This window comes from Antechinus flavipes, chromosome 1, assembly GCF_016432865.1.
Source record: "Antechinus flavipes isolate AdamAnt ecotype Samford, QLD, Australia chromosome 1, AdamAnt_v2, whole genome shotgun sequence".
Lineage (NCBI taxonomy): Eukaryota > Metazoa > Chordata > Mammalia > Dasyuromorphia > Dasyuridae > Antechinus > Antechinus flavipes.
Genome location: NC_067398.1, coordinates 23,307,599 through 23,328,155, shown reverse-complemented (window position 1 = coordinate 23,328,155; position 20,557 = coordinate 23,307,599). Strand labels below are relative to the sequence as shown.

Below are 20,557 nucleotides of genomic sequence, written 5' to 3'. Positions count from 1 at the left end.
AAGGAGTGACAGAGAGAGAGAGAGACAAAGAGAGACAGAGGGAGAGATTTAAAGTTAGGTCCTTAGATTCTAAATCTAGCTTCTTTCCTTATAATGCAGGAGAGACTGAGTCCTTTTGGAAACCAGGATATGGTTGGTGCTAGAAGTTACCTTCAGACTTCCTTGAAAGGAGAAAAAAGTAACACTGTGGATACGAGAGAGGGATCTGACATACAACAGCATCAGCTCCATAAGAAAGTTTACTTTTGTTTTTGTTTTTGACAACAAACCTGACAGCTTTGTCAAATTTGCAATTGATCAAAAACAAGATGGTAACACCTAGAATCACCACTTCTACTGCCTGGGTGTCTTCTAGTCATTCTGTCATGCCATTTCACTTGGTGATTTTTGACATCCAGATTTCTTGGAGCATATCTGACATCAGAGTAACACTTAAGAGTAAGATCATGAAATCTTCAAAACCCAGTTTATTCTCTGTTTGCTCCTCAAGCTCAGAAAGGATCTCTTTATACTTGGGTTTGTTTTCTTGTCCCTGTGAAAACAACAAGTTAAAAAAGAAGTCCTTAGAGCATTATTGACATTCCATGTTTGTAGGTGTTCATAGATTTTCCATTTTAAAAAATTCAATCTGCTTGGTTATGGGATCAGTACCTAGGAAACACTCATAAAGGTCTGTATTTCTCGGTTCAAGAATAGTTTTTTTTTTTTTTTTTTTTTTTTACTACTCCCAACCCAACCAAATAAGATTGCCAAGAACTCTGAAATATAATTGCCAGGAGAAAATATATGTGTTTTAGAAGACCTTCCGCGTTCAATTTGTTCATAAATCAAATTGAAATACACAGTTCACATAAACAGAAAGATTGACGGAACAAATATGAATCACGTTATTAATGGAGGGTTTCTCTGGATCAGACTACATTTCATATATAATCTTTTCTGCTACCACTGCAAACATTAAGGTCATTCCACTCAGTGTCCTAGCTATTTGTGGTCCCATTTGTCATCATTGTCTTAATCACCAAATGCTCACCCACATGCTAATTATTAAAAATAATCATGATAATGACTAAAAAATATCTCTTGAAAGCCCCCAGAGGAAATATAGCTTCTGCACACAGTGTAGAATCGTTTCTTGATTCCAATCAGGGATCGGGTCATTGTCATTCTACTTTTTCCCTTTCTTTGAGTCAGTCTAAATTCTAGACAAGCCACTTTGCTGGCTTATTCTTGTATAATTTCCCATCTTACTACCTTTGCGCAGACTTTTCAGCATGTCTGATATGTCTCTTGAGAGAAATGATTATTAATAACCAATGATTTATGGAGATTCAGATTCTCCTCTTTTTCTTTTATTTTCATTTCAAGACCTCAGTCTCTGAGGATTTAGTGACCTTCTTCTCTACCTAGACCCCATCCAGGTGGGGCAGCCATTGTGTTCTATGCAGCTGTGGGTGGGGATAGATTCTTTGAATAACTTGCCCAAGGCTGGAATAATTTAAGAAGTAAATGACATAATCAAAGTTCAGGTTCATTGTAATATTCATTCTTTAATTAATTGCTAACCAATCAGAATTAATTATCACTCTTTGGAATACTCAAGGCTATTTGAGAACCCCAATGGATATATAAGCCATGAACCACCACAGTGATTATATTTGATCTAAGAGAGAGATAGCCAAATGACCATTCTTTTATTTAAACACTGGCATTATTAATAAAATAATTAAATTACCCAGAAATTATATCTCTTTAATCTTTTTAAACACTACACCCTCTTCAGCACAATTATCTCTTGGATTCCCTAGTGCCTTTCAAGACTCAGTTCAGGTGATATCTTCTGCTCAAAGGACATATTTCCAGACTCGTCAGTTGTCTATAATTTCTTCTTGCAATTATAGTCTTATTTTGTATATGCTTCCCTTTTGATTGATTTGAATTCAATAGACTGTAAGATCCTGGGGGCCTGGGTTCTTTCTTTCTTTCTTTCTTTCTTTCTTTCTTTCTTTCTTTCTTTCTTTCTTTCTTTCTTTCTTTCTTTCTTTCTTTCTTTCTTTCTTTTTTTAGGTCTAGTGACAAGCACAGTTCTGTGTACTTAGTTTATAGTTAATAAGTGCTTACTGAGTGGATGGATGAAATTGACACTATTGCCTTTCTCTTCTAAGATCATGGTTTCCCACAACAATATAGCCCTCTAAGTATGGTTGCATTTATATTTTATTAACATGACTATGGACTTGATTTAAAAAGTACAGGAAACTTTGACAAAAAAAGTACAAAACATTGCAGTAAAAAAAAATCCAGTCAGTTTCATCAAAAGCCCAAGTCACACTGGCTGCTTGACATGACATTTGGTTGAGTTTTTGATTGAACTGACAGTTGGTTGGGCATTGTTTGGAAATGTTGGGTTTCTCAAGCAATGAGCCAGTGGGGTGCCCTACTCACCTGTCTGTTCAGAGAAGCATATCTTTTACACTTCCCTCGGGACCTGTTTTGTGAAGTCTTATGGAGAATGGGTGAGGGAAAGCATATGGTGTGATGATAATTCCTGCTCTTTATAATTCCTGTTTATATTGGAATGTGACAAGGATGATAAAATAGATGGCAAGAGAGGATGATTTACTAACTCCAGTCTAATCTCACTTTTATGTGAAGATGAGTTGAATTGAATTCTTAGGGCTATTTACTTCTGGGACTTAGTCCATAGATGGTTCCTGTTAATTTAGATTTCCTTCTTCCTTCCTTCTTGCTTGTAGGGGAACACTCATTTTCAATCATATAGGACGTAACAAGATACCTTAGACATTTTCACCAATATGATCAAAGACATCCAGGAAAAGAGGAGTCCTATAGAGAAACTTTTTTCAAAGTCTCCTCATATAAAAGGCAAGTCTGACATAACAGATGCTACCATTAAGTTGGGGACTGTATATATTTGTGTATATGAAATATGAGTAGTTATATGCTTTTTTTCTTTTTAATCCCACACCAAAGGCTGACTATCTACAAATCCAAAGAATCTTGGGATGGGAAGGGATCTCAGAAGACATTGCTTTTAATATATATCTAGCTGAACAACAACAACAAAAAAAATGGATCAAGAGGAAGAAAAAACAGGGAAAGAAAACAAAATGCAAAAAAAAAAAAAAAGACACCACACACACAACAGAAAGAGTGAGAATGCTATGTTGTGGTCCACACTCAGTACCTATGATCTCTCTGGGTATAGATGTCTCTCTTCATCACTGAACAATTGGAATTGTTTTGAATCATTTTATTGTTGAAGAGAGCCACGTCAATCAGAATTGATCATCATATAGTCTTGTTGTTGCCATGTATAATGATCTCCTGATTCTGCTCATTTCACTTAGCTTCAGTTCATGTAAGTCTTTCCAAGCCTCTTTGAAATCATCCTGCTGGTTATCTCTTACACAACAATAATATTCCATAACATTCATATACCATAATTTATTCAGCCATTCTTCAATTGATGAGTATCCACTCAATTTCCAATTTTTTGCCACTACAAAAAGGGCTGCCACAAACATTTTTGCACATGTGGGTTCCTTTCCCTCCTTTAAGATCTCTTTGGGATATAAGCCTAGCAAAAATACTGCTGGGTCAAAGGGTATGCACAGTTTGATAACTTTTTAAGCATAATTCCAAATTGCTCTCCAGAATGCTTGGATTCATTCATAGTTCCACCAACAATGTATCAGTGTCCCAGTTTTCCCACATCTCCCCCAACATTCGTCATTTTCTTTTCCTGACATTTTAGCCAATCTGAGAATTGTGTAGTGGTATCTCAGAGTTGTCAATTTGCATTTCTCTTATCAATAGTGATTTGGAGTACCTTTTCATATAACTACAATTTCTTCATCTGAAAATTGTCTGTTTTTATCCTTTGACCATTTATCAATTGGAGAATGGCTTGAACTATTATAAATTTGAGTCAATTCTCTATACATTTTAGCAATGAGGCCTTTATCAGAGCCTTTGAATGTAAAAAAAAAAAAAAAACAAAAAAAACTGTTTTTCCAGTTTATTGCTTCCCTTCTAATTTTGTCTGCATTAATTTTGTTTGTACAAAAACTTTTAAACTTAATATAATCAGAATTATCTATTTCATGATAATGATCTCTAGTTCTTCTTTGGTCACAAATTCCTTCCTCCTCTACAGTTGTTTATAATATTATTCTTTACATTTAGATTATGAACCTATTTCTACCTTATCTTGGTATATGGTATTAGGTGTGGGCCAATGACTAGTTTCTGTCATAGTTTCCAGCAGTTTTTGACAAATAGTGAATTCTTATCCCAAAAGTTGGGGCCTTTGGGTTTATCCTAGATTGCTATAATCATTGACTATTTTGTTCTATGAACCTAACCTATTCCATGGATCAACTGCTCTATTTTTTAGCCAGTATCAAATGGGTTTGGTGACTACTGTTTTATAATATAGTTTTAGAACTGATACAGGTAGCCACCTTCATTTGCTTTTTTTCCCATTAATTCCCTTGAAATTCTTGACTTTTTGTTCTTGCAGATGAATTTTGTTGTTGTATTTTCTAGGTCAGGAAAATAGTTTCTTGGGAGTATGAGTGGAATTCCCTGTCTCTACTCCTTTTTCTGTCTTCTAGAGCCAAGTAGAATAAATCCATGATCTACATGACAATCTGACAAGTGGGTTAGGATAACAATCATGTCTCTCTTGTTTTTGCTTCTCCAGAATAAACATTCCATATTCCTTCCAATGATTTTCCTATGGCATTATTTTCACTCACTATCCTGATTGCTTTCCTAATTTAGAGGTTTTTAGTTTCTTGTGTTTTGTAGCTCTTTGGCAGGGATTCCTTCTCAGTAATTTTTTTTAAATATTTGAAGGAAATACTAAATTTCAGTTAGTGAAAATGAAGATATAGATATACATATATACTATATATGTATGTATGTATATATATATATATATATATGTAAATTTCCCCCATTTAATTTCATGGAGCTTCAGTTTAAGAACTCCTCTTCTGGTATGTCATTGTCCTTTCTAAATTGAGGTATTTCAGAACTGAAATAAAACTGAATATTGCGTTTGTCCAAGTTGGACTATCCCTTTCTTTATTCAAACACCATCATCTACATGAAGACTTTCTTAATTCCACCAACTGTTTCTAGCCCCATCATACTAATGTTGGATTGCTTATGTATTTGTGTGTGTACACATACATGCACTCACATGTCTTGATAGAATGTAAATTCTCCGAGAGCAGGGGCTACTTTCTTTGTACCTACTGAGTACTTGATATGTATTTTGTATGTATTTAATTAATTATATGTTATCTTCATTATTAGAATGTGAACTCCTTCATGGCCAGTATAGGATTTTGTTCTGCTTGACTATGCATATTTGTTACAAGGACTTTCTTCTGAGAAGATCTGAGATGGAAAAATGTGTGTTTATTAATTGAAATATTAATAAGATATAATGAAATATGTAAGCTTCAGGGAAAGGCAATGGGTTTTTTTTGGGTACCTGCTAATATAGTTGCTTGTTATATGGAAACAACTTTATAAGTGCTTATTGACTGATTAATTGGCAAGGAGCCTAATAAATGATCAATTAATTATACTGAATTCTATTTGTTGCTTAATATATCCTGAGGTCCCCAAAACTTCTTTGGCTATCATGTTATATAATTGATGTATTTAGAGATTATACTCCTACTGCGCATCCCTTACCCACCATGACTTGTTCTCTATTCATCCTTTTTTTAATCCTGAACTTGGGCAGTTGGTTTTTTTTTTTTTTTTAAATTCAAGAGGAGGACTTTTAAATTATTCTAATTCAATTTTTTTGGTCCATGCCAATAATGTTTATTTTGATTCTCAATAGTTCCTGTTTAAATTCTTGACCATCTCAATCTGTAATCTTGGATCTTTAAAGATGGTGATTGATACTCATAAGACAACTCATCTACCTACCTTCTATTATATTCTCTTATTTTTAATAAGTTACTGAGGATTTGACAGAATATCACATAAGTGGCTTTCTGTGACTCACTGGAAACAGACACCCACCAGCCCCAGAATTAAGTAAAATTTTTAAAGGGCAAATATTAAAGGACACATCCTCTAAGCAAAACTACCCAAAGATAGCATTTTCTGTCTACTGGTGGAAAGTTTTCCCAAAAGTAGTTATTCTTTTTACCATCTTATTATACACAGGGTTTTTGTGAGGCAAAAAAGCAAATCTTGATTTAAGATAGGGAATGTCCCTCTTGAAAAATGATATTTTTAGCTTGGACACTGCCTGTATTTTTTAATCTCCTTACCTGGATGAAATTCATAAACTGGGTCTTCAGTAAGTTTTTGGCAACAGATTTACTGAGTTTACCATCCGGGTCAGAAGAGTTATTATAAATCAGAGCTGCAGTAGCAAAGGCTTTCTCCAGGTCTGAGGCTTTCACCAGAGCTATAAAAAAGATTATATACAAAGCTGTGTTACATGATAGAAAATGAGATCTAGAAACACAAGAACTATCCTTTCTTTTAGTTTCTTTTTTTTTTTTTTTGAGCTTGCTTCTTTTTTTTTTTCCAAATTACATGTACTTTTTTAATAATCCTCTAAAAAAATTGAGTTTGAAATTCTTTCCCTATCTTCTCCCTTTCTTGAGAAGGCAAGCAATTTAAATTAGATTATATATCTATAGTCATGTAAAACATATTTCCATATTATCCATCTTACAAAAGAAAATACAGATTAAAAAAAAAAAACTAGGAAAAAAGTATGCTTTGATCCTCATTCAGGCTCCACATCAGTTCTTTCTCTGGAGGTAGATAGCATTTTTCATCATGACTTCTTCAGAATTGTCTTGGATCATTGTAATGCTGGAAAAAAAGCTAAGTAATTCATAGTTAATCATTATACAATATTGTTACTGTGTACAGTGTTCTCCTGGTTCTACTCACTTAATTTGGCATCACTTTATATAAGTCTTCACAGGTTTTTCTGAAACTCTCCTGTTTGTAATTTCTTATAGAACAACAATATTTCATCACAATCATGTGCCACAACGTGTTTAGTCATTTTTCAATTGATTTGCATCTCCTCAATTTCTATTTTTTTGCCCCACAAAAAGAACTATTATAAGTAGTCCTTTTCCTTTTTCTTAGATCTCTTTGGAATGGAGATCTAGTAGTAATATTTCTTGGTTAAAGGCAAAAATTCCAAATTGTTATCCAGAATGATTGGGTCTGTCCACAACTTCACCAAGAATGCATTCATATTCCAATTTTTGCACATCTCTCAGCATTTCTCATTTCTTTTTTGCTGTGTTAACCAATCTTATAGGGCTGAGGTGGTATTTCAGCAATTTTAGTATATTTTCCTTTAATCAATAGCAATTTTTAAAAATGATTTTACGTAGTGCTTATTTTTTTCTTAAAATTGTCTATTCATATCTTTTGACCATTTATCAGTTGGAGAATGACTTATATTCTTATAAATTTCACTCAATTCTCTATATATTTGGGAAATGAATACTCTGTAAAAGAAATGTAGTAATTACCTCCCCCCCAGTTCTCCTGCTTTTTTTTTCTTCTAATTTTGGCTCCCACTGGTTTTTGTGCAAAAACTTTTAAAATAGTATAATCAAAATTGTCCATCTTATATGTCATAATATTATCTATTTCTTATTTGTAATAAGTTCTTCCCTTATCCACAGACATGAAAAGTAAATTTTTTCTATGCCCTCCAAATTTGCTTATGATATCACCTTTGATGTCTAAATTATGTACCCATTTTGAGTATATCTCAGTATACATTGTGAGATGTTGGTGTATGATGATTTCTGCTGAGCTGTTTTTCCAGTTTTCTAAACAATTTTTGTCAAATGTGCTTTTGTCTCCAAAGCTTGGGTCTTTGGATTTATCAAATTCTAAATTGGGTATTATGTACTTAATCTATTCCACTGATCCACCAATCAGTACCAGTTATAACTTGAGATTCGGTATGGCTAAACCACCTTCCTTTACATTTTCCCCTACTGATTCCCTTTATATTCTTGACCTTTTTTTCTTCCAGATGAATTTTTTAAATTAATTTTTTCAATAAAATAGTTGGTAGTTTGATTGGTATGGCACTAAATAAGTAAATTAATTTAGGTAGTATTATAAGTTTTATTAAATTGGTTCTGCCTATCTATGAGCAATTAATTATTTCTCCAATTGTTTAGATATGACTTTATTTGTATGAAAACTATTTTGCAATTGTATTTATGTAATTCCAGGGATTTGTCATATTATGTATTTCCCAAGTATTTTATATTAACTGTGATTATTAAGAAATGGATTTTCTCTATCTTTTACTTCTGTTCTTTGTAATATTTAGAAATGTTCATGATTTACATGGATTTATTTTATATCCTTCACCTTTGCTGAAGCTGTTAATTATTTCAACCATTTAAAATTCTCTAAATATATTATCACATCATCTGCAAAGAATGATACTTTTGTTTCCTCATAGTCTATTCTAATTCCTTCCATTTCTTTTTCTTCTCTTATTGCTATAGTTAGGATTTGCAGTACAATATTGAATAATAGTGGTGATAATGGGCATTCTTACTTCATAAATCCTTACTCTTACAGGAAGGTATTTAGCTTATATGAGTTAGATATGATGCTTGCTGACCGTTTAATGTAGACACTATTTATCATTTTAAAGAAAGCTCTTGTTAATTCTTCTATTCTCCAGTTTTAAATTTTTTAAAAATAGGAATCAGTGCTATATTTTGTCAACAGCTTTTGTCTACATCTATCGAGATAATCACATTATTTTTGTTGTTTTGTTATTGACATGATCAATTATGCTGATAGTTTTTACTTGAACTAGTCTTGCATTCCTTATATAAATCTCATTTGATTATAAGAAATGAGTTCTTGACAATTTGCTGTAATCTCCTTGCTAATACTTTATCTCCAATTTTTGCATTAATATTCATTAAGGAAATTGATCTATAGCTTTCCCCCTTTGTTTTTGCTCTTTCTGGTTTAGGTGTTAACACAATATTTATGTCAAAAAATAGAAATTGCTAAGACTCCTTTGCTGATTTTCTTAAATAGTTTATATAGCATTGAAACTAATTGTTCTTTAAGTATTTGGTAGAATTCACTTGTGAATCCATGTGGTTCTAGTAAGTTTTTCTTAGGGAAATCACTAATGGCTTGTTCAATTTCTTTTTCTAAGATAGGATTATTTGAGTATTCTACTTCCTTTTCTGTTATTCTGGACAATGTGTATTGTTGTAACTATTCATTGATTTGGCTTAGGTTATTTGAGTTATCAATGTGTAATTGGTCAAAATAGCTTCTAGCAATTTTTCTAATTTTCTCTTTTATGGTGGAGAATTAATTTTTAAAAAAAAATTAAGAATTTTCATCTTTGATATTTGTATTTTGGTTTTTCTCTTTCCTTTTTAAATCAAATTAATCAATGAATTATTTTTTCTGTTTTTTCTTTTACAAAACCAGCTCCTACTTTTATTTATTTAATGATTTTCTTATTTTCATTTTATTAATTTTTTTTTTTGATTGTCAGGATTTCCAATTTGGTGTTTAATTGGGGATTTTAATTTGTTGTTTTTCTAGTTTTTTTTTTTTTAATTGTATGCCCAATTCATTGATTTGTTTTTTTCCCCTTTCTTTACTGATGAAAACATTTAGAAATACAAATTTTCCCTTGAATACTTCTTTGACTGCATCCCATAATTTTAGTATGTTTTCTCATTATTGTCATTGTCTTTAATTCAATTATTGATTGTTTCTATAATTTGTCCTTTAATCCACTTATTCTTTAGAATCAGGTTATTTAGTTTCCTATTAATTTTTAAACTTATTTATTTTTATTGAATTTTTAATTGCATTATAGTATAAAAGCAATGAATTTAATAATTCTGCTTTTCTGCATTGGGTTGTGAGGTTTTTATGTCCTACTATAGCATCAGTTTTTGTAATTGTAGCATGTATAACTGAGGAAAAGATATTTTCTATTCCCATTCAATTTTCTCCAGTTGCTTATCTAATTTCCTAAAACTTTATTCATCTTCTTAGCTTTTTTTTTTTATGGTTAGATTTATCTAATTTTGAGAGGAATATATTAAAATCCCCATACTAATAGTTTTATTATTTCTTTCTATATCATCTAGCTTTTTGTATAATAATTTTAATAGTATGATAATTGTGGAAATATATACAGTAGAACCATATATTGTATTGCTTGCTGTCTAGGTAAAGGGGTCGGGGAAGAGAAGGAGAAAAAATTTGAAACACAAGGTTTTACAAGAGTGAAAATATATCTTTTTATATATTTTAAAAAGAAAGAGCTGTTATTAAAAAAGAATTTGGATACTATATCATTTAGTTTATATGTGTTTAGTGTTGCTATTACTTCATTGTCTATATTACCTTTTAGCAAAATATAGTTTCCCTGCTTACCTCTTTTAATTAGGGCTATTTTAATTTTTCCTTTATCTGAGATCATGATTGCTATCCCTTTTTGTCTTCAGCTGAAAACCAATAGATTCTGCTCCAGTTCTTTCCCTTTATTCTGTATATGTCTCTCTGCTTCAAGTGTATTTTTTGTAAACAACTTATTGTAGGATTCTGGTTTTTAAATCCACTTTGCTATCCACTTCCATTTTATGGGTGAATTATTCCCATTCCCATTCACAGTTATGCTTTTAATTGTATATTTTTCTCTAACTTCCTCCCCCACCTTATTTATCCTTCTCTCTTTTTTTATCCTGTCCCTTCTCAAAAGTCTGTTTTGTTTCTGACTACAACTTCTCTTATTCTGCCCTCCCTTCTATTATCTATTCCATTTCTCTTATTCCTTTCCTCTCCTATTTCCCTGCTGGGCAAATTAGATTTTTATACCCAGTTGAGTGTATTTTATTTCATTTTTGATCGAAATAAATTGAGATTAACATGCAACATTGCCCATTACCCCCAATCTTCCTAACCCTTGTAAAAGCTCTTCCTTTTTCAACTCTTTTATGTTACGTAAATAAGAATTATTTTTTTTTTCTAAAGGAGTAGGGGAGGAGATGGGGATGTAGTGAGGGATATGGTTTTGTGGGAAATAGCATTTGCTATACAGGTCATTCATCACTCCTTTGTGGCTCACTTATTGAGAACAAGAAGGGAATAATAATGGGAATGTTTTACTGACTCCTTCCACACAAATTTGTACTCTGTGAATGGCTGATGGAAAAGCATCATCATCAATTAATTAATCAATCAGCACTTATTATAAGCTACTATGTGGCAGATGCTAGGCTAGAACGAATGAAACAATTCTTGTTCTCAAGTTGCTGATATTCTAATAGGGAATATAATAAGGACATATATAAGCATATCTACAATAAGTATAAAGAGAATAGATACAAGAAAGAGATAAATAAACTAGGATTGCAGTTTCTTGACGTTAGGGACCATTTTGTTTTTCTATTTGTATCCTCAATATTTAGCATAGTTCCTTTCATACAGTAAATTCTTAATAAATGCTCTTTTATTCCTTCATTTATACAATGTTATTGAGGGAGGAGAATGAAAATGATAAAATCTAGGGACACTAAGTTTCCAACTTAGATCCTCTTGCCCTAAATCCTGCCTCTGATATTGTACTAAGCTATCTCTCTTTTTCTTACACTAGAATTCTTGTGATGTCATGCATGGCATATTATGGTAATGGTGAATGGAATACATGATAGGGAGAGACTGATGGTAGCTGGAATCTGAAAGCTGCAGCTTTGGGATGCCTGGCTTCTGGCCTTTGGCCATCATGGGCTACTCATGATCATCTGTGCTAGCTCGGGGTCATCTTAGGCTGAACTGAAATCAGGTTATGAAAAACAGATACACACTAGAATTAGAGCCAATCTTGTAGAATCAGTTTCTAGTCCAAAATCTATGATCCTCTATGTGACCTTATACAAATCTCTCTAAGCCTTTTTCCTCATTCATAAATAAAAGATTGGACTTGGTAGTCTCGAAGGTCCCTTCAACTCTAACTTTATGATTCTGCTTGTGAACTAGTATAAGCCCCATCATTTTATCTGTGAAGATGGCCTCCATGTTACCATCTTGATCTAAACCTCTGATCCTAATTTCCCATTCTTTTAGCAGAGAGCCCAGTGTTAAGTATACTTGGTACTGCTATCTCACCTTGACCTTCAATGGATGGACATGTGTTTTGAAACTATTGATTAATTACTCCCACAGATGCTGTCTCATCAGCTGGTCTAGACTACTCACCTTTAACCCTATTCTCTGTCTTTTTATTCTCTTTCTGTGCTCTGCCACAAAATTCCTATGAGCCTAATGCTAATGTATCATCTGCTTTTCCTTGACTGTTCCCAATACACTTAATTTGGGTATGATGTTCATGTTATAATAAATGATCTTTCCTTTTTTTTTTTTTTCAGCTAAAATGCATTGGGCTTGACAGGTATATTTCTGAAAGTATTAAACACTGCATTTCTGAATGTATTAATTAAGAAATACATATGTCAATGCCTTCCAAAGAGAAAGAATTTGTCTTTTCATGTGTTAAAATTTTAAATTTTAGTATGTATAGAATGTCTGCAATCCTGAGTCTGCCTGGCTGAGACATGAACCATGCTTTATAAATAGATCAGCCTTTAAGAAGCAGACTGCTTCAGAAAAAAAAAATCCCTTCTTTGAGGTAAACATGCTCTCTCTAATTGGCCTAGCAAGCCGCTTGTTTTGACCTGTTTTTAGTACTGAGAAGCTTGGTTGCTTTCATATCACTTGCAATGAATAATTAGGCAATGATCTAAGACCCGAGCATGTTAGAACCTGAAAAAGACATTAATGATCATAGAGTTGGTACCCTTCATTTACAAATAAGGAAGATGAGAATTGAAGAGACTCATGGATGTAAGATCATGAACTTCTAGCTAGAAGGGGCCTTAAAGATTATCTTGTCCAGTCCTCTCCTTTTGCAGAAGAGAACTCTGAGCCCTCCAAAGATTAATTTGCTGGAAGTCATCAGATTGTGGATTTAGAGCTAGAAGGAGCCTAGGAACCTAGTTCCAACCTTGAGTTCTATAAATGAAGAATTTGAGCCCTGGGAAAACTGAGGAACTTACCCAAGATTATTCCAATTTTCCAATAGATCTGTGATCTCATCAGCTTGGGTTCTTTCTCAGATGGTATAGAACATAACTCACTCATGCCTGACTGTCATAGGTTAATCAGTCAGTCAACAAGTACTTATTAAACACCTATTGTGCTAGATAACAAAAACAAAGAAAGGGAAAAGATAGTTCCTGTCTTTGAGGAGTTTCCAGTTTTTTCTAATGGGGGAGACAACATGCAAACAGTTTCATAGAAACAAGATAAAGTGGAGATATCTACCAAAGGGAAAGCACTGGCATTAAAAAGCATGAGGACAAATTTCTCATAGAAGGCAGATGACTGGTGTCTGAGCTTTCCCTTAAATTTCACATAGTAGGGCTAATCATCACATTCAGGAACTTCTTTCATTTCTTTGGACTTTTCAAGGACACCAATGGAGCACACAGCTGTTCACTGATTGGGTATCTTTTAGTCAAGAAATCAATAAGCATCTATTAAGCATCTACTATATGGCAGGAACATTGCTAAGGGCTGAGGGTGCAAGATTAAGGAACGAAACAATTACCATTCCCAAGAAACTTGTATTTAATTGGGGAAGACAACATGTACACGTATAAGCATATACAAAATTTAGACACAAGAAATATGAGATGACTTAGGGAGGAAGAGCAGTAGGAGATGGGAGGGGAAACAACTTGAATTTGAGTTCATTTTGGAGACAGTAAGAATTAAAGAAATACTGAGAAGAGGGGAAGGAGATAAAGATTTCCGCAGCATACTATGTGTCAGGCAGGGAGCTAAGTGCTTTACAAATATTGTCTCATTTGCTTCCCATGTGAGGTAAATGCTGTTGTTATCTTCATTTTACAGCTGAGTAAACTGAGGGAAACAGAGACTAAGTGAATTAGTGTTTTCCTTACTTTACAGTTGAGTAAACTGAGGCAGAGACTAAGTGACTTACCTAGGGTCACACAACTGATAAGTGATGCTCTATATACTCAGGTTTTCCTGATTCCAGGACCAGTGCTCTATTCTCAACACCACTTACTCATCTTCAGAGGTCAGGAAAGAATATATTTTGGGAATGAGACAATACAGAAGCATGACGATGAGAGATAGAGTGTCATATGTGATGATCAGCAAGGTCAGTTTGTTTGAATTAGAGAGATTTGTTTGAGATTTCAGAGCTAGTAAATAGAAGTATAAAAAGTCAAACCCAGAGATTTTGATTCATGATCTGGTGTTTTCTCAATACACCAACTATTCAATCATGTATGGACTTTTTGACTTCTTTAGATGAGGGAGAAATAATAACTAGCAAGTGGGAAAGTGTGCTTGGACTCTATCCTTGGGATTGTCAATTGTTTTGAAGGAGCTACTTCTACAGAGAGTCTCTAAATAATAACTGAACAAGTTTTGCTGTTGTTCAATTGTGTTTGATTCTTCATGAATCCATAAGGGGTTTTCTTAGCAGAGATGCTGGAGTTGTTTGCCGTTTCCTTCTCCAGGGAATTAAGGTAGACAGAGATTAAGTGACTTGCCCAGAGTCTGAGGCTGGAGTAGAACTCATCTTTCTGATTCCAGCCACTGAGTCATCTAGTTGCTTCAACTGAAAAAGCTAGTGGTATACAAATAGAGGAACATGAAAATATGATTTGTCTAATCCTTTAAAGATATTTGAGTATTATTGGATGCTAAGGGTCCAGAGTTTCTGATCTGATTGCCCCTGCTTTCTGAGGTCCTGAAGCAGCACTTCCTGAATTATTGTTTGCTTTCTGAATTTGAATTATGAATTCAGTGATTTCCTTTTAGTTCATGACTCTTGTTGCAAACAGAATTAACAAATGTACTGTGAAATAAGTCAAAGAAAAAATTGTATTGTTGTTGTTCAAGAGGCACCTGACATTTTGGAAATGGTTGTTTTTAGAGGGGTTCTCAGAGGAGGCTGAAATTTCTCAAATATACCATTGGACTTGAAAGTCAGCAGTAGTTAGAATGCTGAACGTTGGGTCAAGAAAATCTGAATTCTTTGATACTTGACACTATCTATGGGATACTGGGTAAATCACTTAGCCTCTTTGGGACCCATCTGTGAAATAGAAATATAGGAATAATGAGATTTGGAGGACTAATGAGAGGTTCAGATGAAAGTTTTTTGAAAACTTTATGGTTCCATGTACTCATCAACTATTAATATGGAGAGGTTGGACAAGGGGACCCTTTTTTTCAGCAGCTTGAGGTCAAAGACTGTTTTTGCCTCTTTTTGTATTCCTAGCACATAGCACAGCATCTGTCACATAGTTAACAGTTAGTCAACCCTTATTGATGATTGATTTTATGATTATGTGTGTCTAAGTGGGCAATGAAACTATTCTCAAGTGATTTCTATGGGTTTATTTTGGTCTTCTATGAGCTTGTCAATTTTAAAATTCTTCTCTGCCCACCACATCCCCTCAACAGATCCTGGTCTTCCACTCTGAAAGTGAATAAGAGAAAGGAGAAAAATCCACAGAAGGATGAGGGAGACAGTGAAGACAAGAGAAATTTGAGTCAGTCATAAACTCTCAATCATGATTTCCATTCCATGCCTCCCAGTCCATGAAATTTTATTTTTAAAAATCATTTAACACAATGCCTGCCACATTGTAGGTGCTATCTAATGCTTATTTCTTTCCCATTCATTCTATTCCATTCCAGTCTCTAAATATTGGGTTCTGTGTTGGGTGTAAGGGATCTATGAAGACAAAAATGAAACAATCCCTGTCTTCAGGGAGTTCACATTCTCCTGGGGCGGGGGAAGAGGACGGTCATAAAACCTATCCATAGAAATTCCTCTATTTTAAATTTTCAGATGATTTAAAGATTCTGTTTTTTTTTCCTAGCCCCTTGACATTAGGTGCTGAATTCCCAATGTCATTTGTGGAGGTAAAAGGACCTGTGAAGGACACAGGAGATTGGAAACAGAACAGCAATTGCAAAATGCTGAGATGCTCTTCCCTTCTTAGTTTGCTGGAAATTTGGGCTTAGAGAGATCAGCTTGAAAAGAACTTCCTTTGACTCCAAATTTCCTGCCGCCTTATTACTCAGCTCCTCATGGGCTAAGAATCTGTGCTTGGTGAGGAGAATTCTGGCATAAATCTCATGTAATAGACTAGCTGCTGATTCATGTATGAAAATATCCATTAAGTGTCAGAGGTAGCATGGCATAGTAGGCTGGAATTGGAATAAAGGAAGATCCAGGTCCAATGCCTAGCAAGTCACTTGACCTCTCAGTGCCCTGGGAAGCTCTTAAAATCTATAAATTTAAATCTATAAAAAGGAGTTTCCATATTGAAAGTTTCCTTTAATTAATGAAATCATAGACATGTGCCAAAAAAGGTACAATGCTTGGCATACAATAGGCATCTAATAAATACTTGTTGACTTTCTAATTTATTGCTTTATGTGATGGGTGCAAACATGGAAAAAATTAGTACTCTCAGCTTATATAATGAGATAGTTGCACCTGTAATCATTTTAGGGCTGAGAATTAGATCTGTGATTTTGCTGATCCAGGGAACTCCTGGGTGAGGAAATTCCTTTTACAAATGAAGACTGGACCTCCTCTGCCCTTCTAGACTTGGAGGGTAACTGAGAGCATGAGAAAATTAGTTACTTGCCCAGAATCATACAATCAATATGTGTCAGGAATGGATTTGAACCTCAAATCAGAAAGGAAGGAAACAAGCACTAATTAAGGACCTACTGTGTGCCAGTTTTTGTGCTAAGTACTTTATAAATATGCTTCCATTTGATTGTTGGGAAGTAGGTTTTCTTATCATCCCAGCTGAGAAAATTGAGGTATACAGAGGTGTCATAAAATGAATAAATATCTGAGGCAGCATTTGAACTTGAATCTTCTGACTCCAGCTCCTGAGTGTTATTCACTATATCTCCTAATTGCCTTAAGTTATAAGGAGTGCAGATAGCTTGACAAGCTATTCAAAGAGAGCCAGAGGTCACTTTTACTCAGGAATCAAGGAAGATTTCAGGGAAGTGTCTTGGATGAAGGGAAGAACGATAACAGACCAAGATAGAACAATGTGAGTGCTGTTCCCAATAAGAGAGATAGCAGACCCTAGGTTTGGCAGTGTACCTGCTCATCCTTAAAAATAAATCCTGCAACCCAAACAACATCTAATCTGAAGATGAGAGTGGGATTTTGGTAAGGGGAAAGTTTGAGGCAAGTAATATGGTACAGCATAAAGAATATTAGCTTGAGTGTCGTGAGACCTGAGTTCAAATACTGCTTTTGGGAAAGTCACCCAATCCTGCTCCCCCTCCCCCCAGCCCTGGGTCTCTCATTTTTTTTGTAATAGAAGGAGGTTGGGCTACATGACCACAAACATCCCTTCCAATTATGTTCAAGAGTTTAAAAGAAAATCTTGCATTTAATTAATTTTTGCTGATCTGATAGAATGTGAAGAAAACAGTAAATTCTTGATCACTCCCAGTGATCCATTAGAAGAACTTATGTACCCATTCCTTGAATAGACATGTTGGGAGCTGCAATATCACCTTATGGAAAGTTTACCTGTAAAACTGGATTCCAACCAGTTCAAATCCAGTTGATTTGAAGTTTTCCTGTTCCATGTGGTAGAGATATTTGAATTGATTGTAAGGAGTCATGGAATTATAGACAATGTTAGAACTGAAAGGGACCTCAAAGGTCTTTGAATTCAACCTGAGGAAAATGAGACCCAGTGACTGGCTGAGACTACACAGCTAATTACTGGCAGAATTAGGACTAGGTCCCAGGGCTCTGGCCTCCAGTTCTAGACTGGTCTCTGGATTTGCTTAGGATCTCACATGTAGCATATTTGACAATATTGGTCCCAGATACTGGGGGCCCCACAGGGACACCCACGTGCAGTACTCTAATTTCTGGCAGCAATCTCTTTTAAGCCAGAGAGGATGTTTTATTAATCACACCTGTTTTCATCTCTCTGCATCTTACCTTTCAAAGAAGACAGTTGTTTGGATATAGGAATGCTGTCAATGAAAATGAAAGCAACATTAGGATTCAAAGAGGTTTAATTGGAGAATTGCCATGAAAAACAAACAAACAAAAAAACTCTCAATAAGTTTCTACTTTTTTTCTATAACATGACCATGGACAAATTAATTTTTTCAAAAATATTTTGCAAAAAACCATAAAGCAAATCACAAACAGCTCCCGTCCTTGAAGTCTATTAAAGATAGTTCCCAAAAGGATATAAAAGCAAAATTATTCCTTTCTCTCTCACTGTGAAATCAATGGGCATTTTTATATATTTGAATATTCTGAAATAATTTCCCCTTGTCATGGGTCAGCTGAGATGGCTTGTTTATCTCACAGTAGATTTTTTCTGGAAAATCATTCTCAAAATGCTTCAGCCTCCAATATTTCCCAAGAGGTGAGTTACATTAACTTGGGTTAATCAGCTCATTCTCAGTTAGTGGAGAGAGAAGGGTTTTTTAAAAAATTCTTTTTGAGGTCAAAGTCGCGAGATGGTCCTTATGCTCTTTCGGTTCAATTTAAAAGTGGATTACTCTGGTTCAAAGACTCCAAGCTTGCACTTTGCAAGCTTTGAGGCCTTTGACATTATTAACTCTTGGTTTTGGAGCAGCAGACCAGAATGAAAATGGAAGTCAAGCGGGACCACTGACCTTTTCAGCATCGTTGGAGGCAGGGAGGCTGCTGTAGGGGATGCCGAAGGATGGGTTTCCCCTCCGGAGCGGGACTTTTGATCCTTGGTGCTTATAGTACAGCCACACATTCTCCAATGTCTTGTTGTTCCTGATCATCCCTAGGCAACAGCAACCAAGGGAAGCTGACATGAGTGTGTGTGCTGTGGATACCTTGGAAGAATAGAAGATTGGGTAATGAGCAGACGGCTCCTGAGAATGCAACATTCAAGCAATCTAAATAAACTCACAACCCACCAAACTGTGCGGTAGAATGAGGGCAGTGTTGGAGAGAGGAGTCTGACAATATAATTGCAGATTATAAATGCATAATCAGAGAGGAAGCATGGGGTAACAAATGGAGAGTTGCCCTTGGGGTTAGGAAGAACTGGGTTGGAGTTCTCTGACAGTATCCAGAAATGTCCTGGAGCTGATCAACCAATGGGATAAAGCCAATTAATTGTCACATTTTCAGTGTGAATATATTTCAGAAATTGGCAAACTTTACAAATCAAGGCTTGGTTCGTTATTTTGTTGATTGTCTAGAGTCAAGAAAGTGATGGAAAAATGATAATGATGATTAAATTTAAAAGTGTGTAGGGTATAGCTCCATTCTCCCTTGCCAGTATACCCCTGTATTGTGACCCCACTATATTGGATAACCTCTCGTGCCCCAAATAACTCATTATGTTCCAAGATTTCAGAGATATTGTTGCCATACATTGGGAGAGAAAGTTTTCTCATATTAATGAAATCAGAGCTCTGGGCTGATCCCATTTGAACACCATGATGCTATCAGATAATGAGCAGCTTGGGGTTCATGAAAGCTCTGCAGTTGCCCAAATGTGATCCAGTCCCAATTTTCCTTATTTCATTCTGAGTACAGCTAGTTGTGCAACTGCAATTTATGTTCAAGATATGTTATTGTCCATAAAATATTAAAGGAACTCCTTTTGGCTCTTCCCAGGATGCTCTATCTCCCATGCCTGTGCTTTTGCCCAAGCTACCCTTCATGCCTAGAACACCCTTTCTCCTTGTCTTTTAGGGATAGGGCATCAATGTTTATCTTGTATTTACTGTATGTCAGGCACTGGGCCAGGGGCTATTGGCAATGGTATATCATTTGATCCTCAAAACAATCCTGAGAACTATTATCATTCCCATTTTACAGTTGAGGAAACTATAGCAGTTTGAGATGAGATGACTTGCTCACTGTCCCAGACATAGTTAAGTAACATTGAATGTTGGTATTCCTGATGCTAGCCCCAGCGTTTCATCATTGGATGTATCTCTGGCTGCCTCCTGATGGCAAGAAAAAGTTCAGACAAATAGAGCAGTCCCCAAATGAGCTGGACTTGGTTGCAGGGATGGTGGGTTGCATTCCTTGAAGATCCTTAAGTAGAGACTGGATGATCACTTGTTAAATTTATTTTATGCAAAGGACTTTTTAAACTTTTCCTACTCATGTCCCCTTTTTGTCCAAGACATTTTATATCATTCAGGTATATAGGTATATGGAAATAGACATACAAATCCAACATTTACTGATAAAAAAAATTCAGTTATGAGAGTTTGTGTGGGGCTGCAAATTAGTTATGAGATCCTGTGTGGGGCTGCAAATTAGAATTTAAGATACTGTGGCTTTAGGATGGGGATTGGAAAAGACAGCCTCAGAGATCTCTTCCAACTCTGAAAT

The 20,557-nt window shown here is 34.8% G+C and overlaps 1 protein-coding gene across 1 annotated transcript; it reads right to left on the bottom strand.

The window, feature by feature from the left end:
• Positions 1-221: 221 nt before the first annotated feature.
• On the bottom strand, positions 222-18,978 carry SNTN (sentan, cilia apical structure protein). The gene is made up of 4 exons (XM_051980106.1): positions 18,844-18,978; positions 18,152-18,186; positions 6,330-6,469; positions 222-532 (listed from the first exon to the last, which is right to left on the bottom strand). The coding sequence occupies exons 1-4, from the start codon at positions 18,951-18,953 to the stop codon at positions 374-376; spliced, it is 444 nt and encodes a 147-aa protein (XP_051836066.1). The 5' UTR covers positions 18,954-18,978; the 3' UTR covers positions 222-373.
• Positions 18,979-20,557: the final 1,579 nt, after the last annotated feature.